The sequence below is a fragment of the Gracilinanus agilis genome, chromosome 5, assembly GCF_016433145.1.
Source record: "Gracilinanus agilis isolate LMUSP501 chromosome 5, AgileGrace, whole genome shotgun sequence".
Classification (NCBI taxonomy): domain Eukaryota; kingdom Metazoa; phylum Chordata; class Mammalia; order Didelphimorphia; family Didelphidae; genus Gracilinanus; species Gracilinanus agilis.
In genome coordinates this window covers 38861926-38874197 of record NC_058134.1, presented here as the reverse complement: position 1 = coordinate 38874197, position 12272 = coordinate 38861926, and the positions used below count along the sequence as shown (strand labels likewise).

Here is a 12272-nt window from a genome sequence, read left to right as displayed (position 1 = left end):
TCTTTTGACTCATTTTTAGATCCCCACATTTTCTCAATATTCTTATTGGAAAGCTTTGAGTCCTTAACCAGACCAGCAGATACTGAGTTAAACAATTCCTCTCCTTGACAATTTCTCTCCTTGATAATTAAGAAGCCTGAATCCTAAAAAATATATTACTTAGATAAAGACTGGAGCCAGACAATTTAGTCCAGACTATCTGACCAGGTGCAGATCTGTAAATCAAGGCAGAACGCAATTAGTAAACATCTCCAAGAAATTTATTTCTGCTACCAGAATTATCCCCTACTAATTGGTGGTTGGAATTTGGCCCTTGTCCTTGCACCCATATCTCTATTTTTTGGACTTTAATGGATTGTATATGATTTGTAACCCCTTCACAGCTGTGACTCTTTCTTTGTGTTCTTTGTTTGAAACCAGTATAAAATAAAGTCCAAAATCCCATAGCGTTGGATCAGCATGGGCTAACCGCTATTTCGGCTGTTCTCAGTTTCTTTTTCCTGTCCTAGCAATCCGACGCTGTAAAACGCCACTCAGAACCCTTACCATATATAGAGCTGGTCCTCTATAAGGTATTATTATTTAGGAATTCAAATCAATGAGCATTTACTATGCACCTATCTTAAGGCACTGGACTTAGCCCTGGGGATCTAAACAAAGGCAAACAGATAGCTCCTGCTCTCAAGGAGCTCACAGTTTAATGAGGAGATAACATGTAAACAGCTGTATACAAAAAACATTTATACAGAATTGAAGAAAATTAACAGATGGAAGCTGCAATCATTTAAGAGTATCATGGAAGGCTTCTTTCAGAAATGAGATTGTAGCGAATACTTGAAGAAGGCCATGGAAACTAGGAGGTAGAGATGAGGAAGAAGAGCATTCCAGGCATGGAGTAAAGTCAGAGAAAGGGCCCAGAGTCTAAAGATGGAGCATTTTTTATGAGAAATAACAAGGTGGCCAGTTTGGAGCAATGATTATATTGAGGAGATGCGAGAAAACCAAAAAGCAGAAAGAGGCCAAGTTATGAAGTCTTTTAAAAAGTGAAACAAGAGGATTTTACATTTGATCTTGGAGACAATAGAGAGTCACGTACGTCATCAAAGAGAGGTATGATGGGTTCAGATCAGCTTCTTAGTCAAGAAGAGACTTTAAGCAAAGTGACCAACTGAAATTATAGTAATAGTCTAGCAGTGCCAGAAAGAAGGGGAAAATATATGATGTCCCAAAGGTAAAACCAACGGGACAAGAAGAAGACTTGAGTTGGAATCTGGCCTTTGCCACTACCTTTATATCAAGCCACTTAATTAACCTTTATAACCTCAATGTTCTTATTAGTAAAATAGGGATATAAACCTTATATGAGAGTTGCTATTGTTACTATTTATTATTATCAATAGGATTGTTAGTGATATAAGAAGCCTAGGAATGAGGACAAATCCTTTATCATATTTCCTGTGACCCCAGGTAACTCTAAAGTTTTACAGCTCACAAGAAGATTATAAATATTTAAGATAAGAAATATATTTTGAAGAGTACATTATTTATACATTTATGATATATTATTCCTCTAAGAAGTACAACCATGACAGAGCTTTTAGAAAAAAATCTAATTTGAAAATATCTATACATAAATTAGGGACAAACCTGCATGTAATATTTCTACAGTTATTCATCAGTTATGTTTAGTGTACAATAAATACAAGCTTCAGTGAGGATTACAGAAGCTAAGTACCAGGTTGTTGAATTGTATTATTTCTTTCTCCCACTATTTATCAAAGAATCCTGGGACTTTAGAGCTTGCAGACAATTTTAAATGAGATCACCCAGCCTAAGGTTTCAAATTAATTTAATAGCACTATTGAATTCATAACATCCTTTTGGGTTGCTCGGTGGTACAGTGGATAGAGAAGAGTGCTAGACCCGGAATTAGGAAGACCCAAGTTCATGCTATTTATTACTATCATTACATTATACCTGCCAAAGATGAGAACTAACTTATACAATCAGTAGGTTAGCAATGGAGAACCTTGCTCTCAACAGAGGATCAAATGAAAGGCAGAGGGGATGATTAAATGCATTATATAATCAACATTTCATATTAACAGAATAATTCAAAGTAACATTGACCACGATCTGCCAATATTATGCATAATCTCTATGAAAACTAGTCTCTTCATTGTGTACTTTCATTTCTTCCTTAACTTTTACAAAAATGATTAAGTCAGCCATCCATTCACAAGGATCAGAAAATGCAACTTAAAAAACACAAATCAAAAGTTAAGATACATACCCATATATGCTGCCCAATGAATAGCACGCCTGTCTTTCTTGTCAAATGCATTTATATTGGCACCTCTGGACAGCAACAGATTGACCATCTGAAATAAACAATATAATTTCATATTAGTATGTAAAAGTGAGCTGTTTCTTAGTTCCTATAATGCCACTAAGCAGATGCCTGTAAGCAAGGCCCTCAACTTCTATAGGCTTCAGTTACTTCATATTCAAAATGAGGGGAATAGGTCTAGAAAAAAAGAGTTCCTAAACAACTTTTTTGAAAGTACATGGATTGCTTTTTTTAATGTAAAAAATCCAAAGACCCCAGAAGAAAATCATTGGACTACCAGTACACATTCATTAAGAAAAACATAAAATGACTATAGAAAGGAAGAAAAGAAGCATTTATTAAATGTCTACTATGTATTGGGATAAGCGCTTTACAATTATCTCATTTGATTCTCCCACCAACCTGGGGAGGTAGCTGTATATAAAGTGACTTGTCCAGGGTCACACAATAAGTATTTGAAACTGGATTTTGTTTAATTCGAAAGAGTAAAAATTATTCTTGTTGGAAGATTAAATGAGTACATACCTCAACATGTCCACTGAATGCTGCATGATGTAAAGCCGTCCTGCCAGCTCTATCAGATACATTTACATTACTCAGGAGAGGTACCAAAGCTTCAGCACACTTAACAGCTTTGTTTGCAGCAGCTATGTGTAAAGGAGTTTGCCAATTTTTATCACGGGCATTAACATCTGCTGAATGCTTCAACAATACCTGGACAGCTTCCTGAAAGTATGTGTAAATAAAAATGAGTGGAAAATAATATCACAGTTATAAAAATATACAAATAACCATTGAAAAATTAATATTCAACAAAAAAATTGGGGGGGGGGGGTTACCACCACAAATATTTATTCATCAGTATACTTTAACAAATCACAAAAAACTGAAGGTTCTTTTGATAACATAGTATGTATGTATGTGTATATGTGTTACACATACACATACAATTATGTGAACATGTGATTCTACCATTCAGGGAACCTAAGATTTCTCTCTTGATATTTCTGATTGCTCCAAAACAAAGTGATTCCTTTTGTTAATTCTTATTTACAGGTATAAAAAAGTAAAAACTGTTTAAGTAAATGACTTATTTTTCTTACCTATTCCTCAACTATAATTTTGGTTCTCTTATACTCTCTCCTTTTATTCCTCAAAATTTAATTCAATAGATAAGTATTTAGGTGCTAGAGATACAATTAAAAAAAAAAACAAAACAAAACACAGTTGCTGCTTTCAAGAAGTTTCTATTCCCTTTGGTGGATTCAATACACACATACAAATATATTTGTATGTGTGTGTGTGTGTGTGTGTGTGTGTGTGTGTATATATATATAAAAATATATAAGTATACACACACACACATATGAATGAAAAACTATAAGATAATTTGGCAGAGGGGGAGAGCAGTAATGTAGCAACACTTGAGCTAAGGAAGAGGAAAAAAAGGGCAAATTGGGAGGAAGAGATTTTAAGGGGGGGAGAGGGGGGGAATACCTCTTGTGCAAAGGCACAGAGTTAGGAGAAAGGAATGTCTCAAAAGGGGATGAGCAACTCTGGTAGTTTGGATGGAACCTGGGAGTCCGTAAAGGGCTGAAATGAGTAGGGAGAGGGAGGCTTGTAAATGCTCAGTCAAGTGTACTTCTGTTCAATTCCTGAGGGAAGGGGCAGCAGCACTATATAGCAGAAATCATTCTAATTCAGGAATCAGGGTAGCTGGATTCAGAGCCTCTCTGACATGTGCTGTGTCACTTTGGAAAAGTCAAAACGCCTGCAGGTCTCAGCTTCCTTATAGTAAAGTGAGAGAATTGGAGAGATGATTCATGATTCTGAGATTTTTATGCAGAAAGAGAATGGTTAGGCACATGCTTCAGAAACATTATTTTGTCAACTATATAGAAGGCAGGGAAGATTATAAACATTTATTCAGGGTTCACTATGTGCCAGGTACTGTCTGTGCTAAACACTTAACTATGATCTCATTTGATGCTCACTACAGAGGTAGGTGCCATTTATTATCCCCATTTTTGAAATATGAGAAACCCAAGCAGAGTGAGTAAAGTAGGAGAAGAGGTGGTTTTGGAGGAAGATAATGAGTATTGTTTTGGAATTGTTGAGTTAGAGGTACTTAAAGAACATTTAGGAAGCGATATGGTGGGGGTTGGGGGAAGGAAGGGAGAGAAGAAGAGGAGATGGCAAAGAGGGAAGACAGGGAGAAGAAGATGGGGGAAAGGGACAGAGACCTTTCACGTATTATTCTGGCTTTCATTCACTCAATGTCCCAAGCAAATAGACTCGACACTTACTGTTCAATCTTATTTGTACTCTGACCTTGGGATGCCTATGGCACATTTCCCTTCTCAGCTCTGACAACTGTAATCCTTCTTTTCCTTTAAGTCTTTACCTAGATGCTACTCCTCCTCCATGAAAGCTCCCTCTAATTTCTTCTAGCTCAGTCACCTCTTTTATTCTAAGTTATTTTCCATCTTGAAGTACGTATGCTTTTTTCCCTGAATGTCCTGCTTTCCCTATCAACATATATGTTTCTTGAGTGAAAGAACTGATATTTTTCATTTTTTTGCACTATACACAACAGGCTCCTGTACATTTTTACTATATCATGCTTTGAATTTATTGTTATAATCCATAACCTTAAATATAATGTAGCTTTATAGAACTGTAAAACTAGAAGATGGCATCAGAACCCATCTAGTTCATTCTCTTACCTTTGTGACAAGGATGCTATGGACTGAGATGTCACAGATCTTGGCCTAAGTCTCAAAGATCATTAGTGAAAGAATAAGGTTTCTGATACTTTCCCCACAACTCAAACTGAACAAATTTGCAAAAATTTGTGATATAGTAGGGAATGAAATCATTGAAGAACTTTGAACAAGTTATAGGTTATCTCTTCTTGTTTTTATATTTCCTGGCAATTGTCTCATTACCAAGACTTTCTCAGTTATAAGGATTTAACTATATTATTAATTAAATTAATATCTAAGCCCACTATAGGAAGCAGAAATTCAGAATTATGGAAGAGCAGATCAAAAAAGGTAGGCCTTGTGGTCTATCACTGAATAACAAAAATTTCTTAAGAGCTTGACAGTTTCCTGGAGAACTGTGAACAAAGGCTACCCAAGAATAGAAATGACCTCTATGATCTTCACCAAAGGAGCATGTTCATAAAAGAGATGGAGTGAAACAGGGTACCTGGATGTGCTACACATGAATGACTCAAAGTTTTCCCACTTGTAGAAAGAAGATAAGAACTTACTTAAATAAGCACCCATGTTTTGTTTTGTTTTGTTTTGAATTATATGGCCACTAGGTAATCATTTCTTCAAAAATTATGCTACTAAAAATTTTTCATACCTCACTACAAGATGCAACTGCTCTGTGTAAAGGAGTCAGCCATTTGCTGTCTTTGGCATTAACTCTAGCTCCTGTAATAAGAAAAAAATTGAAATATTTTATTAAAACTATTATTTCCATAAAATCTCTATACAAAAAGTAATAACAAATTTTGTTTTTCAGACATTATGGTAAAAAAATTTAAATCAACGAGAGTTGCTAACAAATTTGTAGATACAAAGTATAAACTATCATTTTAGATCATGGATAAAAATTTTGATAGGGTAGGACATACTTATTACTAATAAATCAAAGTAACATATATTTCTATAGTCAGTCAAATGGAACTACACTAAAAGACAAGTGCAGATCTCATCAATTCCTTCTTCCCAATATCTCTACTAACCATTTCTTCCCCTTCATTTTGACGACCACTCAAATCTAGAATCTCATTACTATTCACTTGAACTACTGCAACGAGCTGCTGACAGGTATTCTCACTTCCAAACCTCCACATTTTCTTGTTATTCCAAAGTTTCATCCATAATGCCATAATACTAATGTTGTTCGTGCATAGTTCTGGTCATTTCTGTCCACGGGCTTCACAAAATGCTTATTGAGTAATGTCCTTTACTTGGCATCCAAGACCCTCTAAAGTTAGTTTAAATTATCGTTACTATTGTTAAAAGATTGCTTTACAGTTTCTCCATTATATTTCTGTCAAATAAGGAACCATTTTCACATTAAAATTCTTGGGTTTACTGAATACCATGTTAGTGCTATTTTTAAAGGCATGTTTGAGAATTGAGTACCAAGGAAAATTAAAACAATTTTTAAATAAAAAGTTGCAATCTACCTATTTAGTCCTGTCCTGTTTAAGCAAACAGTTTAAGACAGAAGAGCTGGCTAAATGCCCCTCATTAGGCTTCATTTAGTACCTTCTTCTAAGGCTCTTGCCTCAGACAGCTCATTGAATTCATCTTGCTTAACTGATTTACATACTTTAGCATCATTGATTTACATACACAATCAGAACCTACATTTTATGAAATGCAAGTAAGTCATATGTAGTTTTTAGTGGATTGTGAAGTTGGCGGTTATGTTTATTTAAAAGTATGTATCAGAAATTTAACTCCTGTTATAACTTTTTCTCTAATGGACAAACTAATTTGATTCCTACATTGCAATGAAGAGACAATGTAGTGTTATCAAAAGAATACTGAATTTGAAGTTAGAAGATCTGAGTTAAAATCCTAACTGCTCTTTATTATAGCTGTTTGACTATGATTTAGGCATCTCTCAAATCCCTCATTTATGATAATAGGTTGTCCCAATAATTTCTAAAGACCTCTCTAACCTGAAATCCCATGTTACTATGCAACTTTTCTAAGTTCATGGATTTTCTAAATTGTGACCCCACGATTACATGTCATTGTAAGCAATAGTTCACTCAAAAGAAGTGCTTTCAGGTTTAAGTTGTAATCCAAATGGAGTAGAATTGAATTGTATTTTAGCCTAAGATGCTAAATAATACCATTATCAACAACCAGTAATTCAGAAGGAAACAGGTCTTTCTTTCCTCCTCTTTTTAAAAATATCGCATAGTTGGGTAGCTAGGTGGTTCAGTGGACTGAGAGCCATACCTAGAGATAGGTGGGTCCTAGGTTCAAATCTGGCCTCAGACATTTCCCAGCTGTGTGACCGTGGGCAAGTCACTTTACCCCATTGCCCACCCTTACCACTTCTGCCTTGGAACCAATACTGAGTATTGATTCTAAGAGAGGTAAGGGTTTAAAAAAAAAAGTAATATATTGATGGAGTTTCTTGGCAGATATACTGAAGTGGTTTGCTATATTTCCTTCTCCAGCTGATCGGACAGAGGAGGAAATTAAGGCAAATAGCTTTGAATGACTTGCTCAGGGTCATTCAGTTAAGTGTCTGAGGCTAGATTTGAACTTAGGTCTTCTTAAATCTATGGCTGGCATTCTATCCACAACACCACCTCATTGTCCCCCACTGAACTGTATACTCGTTTAAAATGCAAGTTATAGAGGACAGCTAGGTGGCTCAGTGGACTGAGAGCAGGGCTAAGAGACAGGAGGTTCTGAGTTCAAATTTGGCTACAGACCCTTCCTTAGTTGTGTGACTTTCCTTGGGCAAGTCACTTAACCCTCATTGCCTAGCACTCATTCCTCTTTTCTGCCTTGGAACCAATACACAGAATTGATTTTAAGATAGAATGGTTTAAAAAAATCCAACATGTTATATAAGATTGAGACAATTAATATAAAATAATCTTGCTGTTCTATTTTGTATATGGAAATATTTAGAGTTTGGGGGGGGTATTAATGAAATTCAGAATTAAAAAATTTTTTTAATTGTTATCCCCCTGGCTGAGATGTTTCATATACATGAAATAGTGACATAATATATAACATAATAACTCTTACATATGGGGTATAGATGGAGTTTAGTTATAAACTGTCATCTGCAATATGATTCACTGTAATAAGGAGAGGAGGCAGGAGGAGACAAAATCTAGATAGGTAGGTATGAAGACTAGGCAGGATTCTATATTTGATCTGATAGGCCAATGGGAATCATTATAAAAGTTCTCAATAAGAATGTAATATGAATATGGTCAATCTACTTCTCTTTTCAGGAGACTGTTGCTCTTCTTCTTCTGATCTTTTCTCCATTCTGGTTCATTTGCCTCAAATTAAGGCTTGCCCCATCACTACCTTAAGACTGATTGAACCAATTCACATTTTCAGCCACAGTGGTCCTGAATGCCAAATTTTCCTTTGGTGACCTTCTAACCATTAATGCATATAAAAAGATATCTTCAGTGTTCTAAATATAGTGACACCTAAAGCTTTCTAATCTAATCTTTCACTTACTTTCTCTCAACATAAAGTAGAAAATTTGTTCTAAGTTTGGAGCATCTTGTTCTCTTGTTAACCCCAGGTAGGTGGCATCTTCCAGAGCATCTGTCTAATTCACTGCTTTTAAAATTCACCTGGATGCATCAACCTGAGTTCAGTGGTTCATTCTCCAAACTCGGTCATATTTTTGTCAAATCAAGAAAGCTTCTAATGACATGGTAGGATGTTAGACCTTCTACTTATTTTTCTATATAATCATTTGCTAAATATCTTAACACCTTCCCCTTTTTAAAGAGACAAACCAGACAATAATAAAAACAAAACAAAACAAAACAGGGCAGATGCTGTTCACATTACCACTTGGAATAATTTAACACAATAATTCACAAAGAAAACAACTCTTTCCTTAAACTACTTCAAGAATTTCTTTTAAAATTTTAAGAGAAACTTAGAATCTCCTAAAAAAAATGAAACAGTAAAATGTAGTCATTAATCCACTAGAGGTGCCCCCGAGGCTACAATTCCTCTAGACAATACAAGTCTAGATAGGCAGGGATACTGCTTTAACTTGACACTGCTTCCAAAAGTCCAGATATCTGGGCTCAAGGATATCTTAGGTAATGCCAAAAGAGTCTTTAAAAAGTCAAGAGAATGAAACAATGAAATCTTAATATCAAGTAGATAATTCAAGTAGATAACAAATCAAAGTTACTATTAAATTTTTTTGCTATATGTAACCTAAATTTTTTATCTGAATCCCAAATTTTATCTTCTAAAGAAATACTTTACAATCTGTACATTTATATGCTGAAATGGGTCTGCAACAACATTTTAAAAAATACACAGACAAGGAGGCTTTGTGACAATAAAAAACATGTTGTCAAATCAGTATTTATTCCGTTTGGGTTACTCACTAAAATTTGTTTTCTGGTTATTTAAAAAAAATTAACGAATATCAATTCATCTATTTTTCCCATTTACTTCCTTATGTAGTATGGTACCTAGCAAGTCAGTTTTAAATGAAGACAGTGGCTTCACAACGGCAAAAAGATAACATGCTTTCATTCTCTCAGCTGAAAAAGTTAACTGGTTTTCCACAACAAATTGAGAAACAACATCTTCTAGCATAAAACAAAAATCAAGGAAAAGTCACAGACAGGATGAGAATGAAATCCAAACTCCTTAGCCTGACACTGAATCATCTCCACAATCTGGCTGTGACTTACCTTTTAACAATGTTCCAGCCAAACAAAACTCCCCTTTGTCATCCCTACCTCTTGGCCCTTCTATATATGGAAAGATACTATGTGGCTCCTAAAATAAAGTCAGCTTGCTGAATGATGTAAGATCTAGTTCAAATACCCCTGCTTCAAGGGGCAGCTGGTAGCTCAGTGGATTGAGAGCCAGGCCTAGAGATGGGAGGTCCTAAGTTCAAATCTCACCTCAGGCACTTCTCAGCAGTGTGACTCTGGACAAGTCACTTAACCCCCACTGCCTACCTAGCCCTTACCACTCTTCTGCCTTGAAACCAATACACAGTAGTGATTCTAAGAGGGAAGGTAAGGGCTTTAATAAAATAAAATAAATAAAAAACAAATGCCCCTGCTTCAGTCTTCCTTGATTCCCTTAGTCAAAAAAGATCTCATTTTTTGTGACTGAATGTAGCACCCTATCCATAAATCTCCCTATCTATGACATTTTTCTTTTTTTTTCTTTTTTTCTTTTTCTTTTTTACATTTTATTCTTGAATAAAATCTGTATGCACTTTTTATCCCAGGATCTAGTTTATATTTTATTTTTGCCCTCTGTTACATGGGGATCACTCAATACATACTGATCTAGCTTTATCTTGGATAAATGACTTCCCATGACTTTTATTCTATAAACCCCTTTTAACAATAAAAACAACAAAGAAAATGTGTTGTTGATCCCCAGGATAATTTAATATACCACTCATAATATTCTCAAAGATTTATTCATTAAGTGATTCTAGCAATAACTTTTGCCCCAAAAGTTTAAAATTAAGATATGCATTTTGTAGCCATAATTATAAAATAAAAATTTTATTCTAGTTATAATTATTAAAACTCAACATAAAATTACAAGAGAATAATGAGTATTTTATGTGAGACAATCCATAATTAAAAGAAATAATCCAGTAAGCCTTCATATGCTCATTATTATCTACACTTATCATAAGGCCTGAGATAGAATAGATACTTTATTCTTAATGAAATAAGTTACAACTTAGAAAATATTTAACACAATATGATAATCATATGCAAACTTAATTTCAATGTCAAACTTTGCTTGAACAAAGGTTTGCAATATACAGCTCAACATTAACCAGTCTTAAAATTGATTCTACAATGAATCAACTTCACAACAGTTACACTTTTTCAGAAACTACTGACTGATCAATATTGTCAATTAGCTCATTTGAAAATCTTCCAAATAGAAGATTAGTAACATAAGCAGAGGACAAGTTTATACTGGAAAACAGCTTTAGTATTATAATGAGAGGTTTATTTCTGTAGAACATTTATGATGGTCCATGAAAGCCTTTAGCAAGTATGATTTCTAAAAAGCTTGATATTTGTGCTGCAAAAATGCAAATACACAGAACAACTTGGTCATATGATTACACAGATGATGATGCAGGATTAAAAGGTAACAGAAGGGAACAAGGGAGGTGCTCTATGACAGGATACAGAAATCAAATGAAGGCATGCAAATACATCAGACCATATATTAGGAATTGGTCTGATTTTAAAATACTGTGCCTCTGTGGTGGTTTAGAAACAATTTGATAAGTTGAGAAACTGCAAGAACACACAGTGCTCAGTCTTCTGAAGCACAGTTTGGGATAATTGTATAAACATCAAAGTCAAAGTCCACCTAATCATGAAGATTTTGAATCACTGAAGAAATTAACCTATAATGTTACAAGTGTACACATGCTTTTCACAGAAGAAAAATATAATTGTTACATAACTGGACAATTATTTACTACTTAAGGTACCATTAAAGAATTTTTAGTGTGAACCACTTGGACCCTGTTGTTTAATGGTGTATAATTAGAATTTTGCTCCCCAGGACTCTAAATCCCAGCATCCCATTTATGTGTTTACCTATGTCCTTACATAGGGAGCCCTCTGGCTCTTTTTTTCCCCCAGAGAATGTGGTTTGTGGAGGCTGGGTGAGTGGCAGACAGGAGAATTTCACTCACGTGGGTTTTACTCAGGCTTTTACTTTGGTTCTTTTATTTCTTCTACTTCAAGTGACTATTAATGAACTTTATAAAATATAATACTTGGGAGTTATTGAATATTAATTTTAATCTTACAATGGAAATTACTGATTAATCTTGACTAAACTAATAAAGATAACATAAGGTTTTTCTTTTTTTAATTCTGAATAATAATTAATATCACTGAAACAGCAGTGTGTTAGTGGATAAAGAACCTATTCTAAGTCAGACACACTTCTTTCAAGTTCTGTCTGAAAGAAATACTTGGGGGGGAGGCAGCTGGGTAGCTCAGTGGATTGAAAGTCAGGCCTAGAGACAGGAGGTCCTAGGTTCAAAAACTGGCCACAGACACTTTCCAGCTGTTTGACTTGACCCCCATTGCCCACCCTTACCATTCTTCCACCTAGGAGCCAATACACGGAAGTTAAGGGTT

The 12272-nt window shown here is 34.9% G+C and overlaps 1 protein-coding gene across 2 annotated transcripts in view; it reads right to left on the bottom strand.

The window, feature by feature from the left end:
* The window catches only part of ANKRD28 (ankyrin repeat domain 28), a 114954-nt gene that overhangs the window by 56778 nt on the left and 45904 nt on the right, over positions 1-12272 (bottom strand). For both annotated transcript variants that reach the window (XM_044678669.1, XM_044678668.1), the window contains 3 exons: positions 5726-5796; positions 2876-3076; positions 2294-2381 (listed from right to left, as the gene is read on the bottom strand). In XM_044678669.1, the coding sequence (XP_044534604.1) occupies positions 2294-2381; positions 2876-3076; positions 5726-5796 (360 nt within the window). The remainder of the gene's footprint in view (positions 1-2293; positions 2382-2875; positions 3077-5725; positions 5797-12272) is intronic.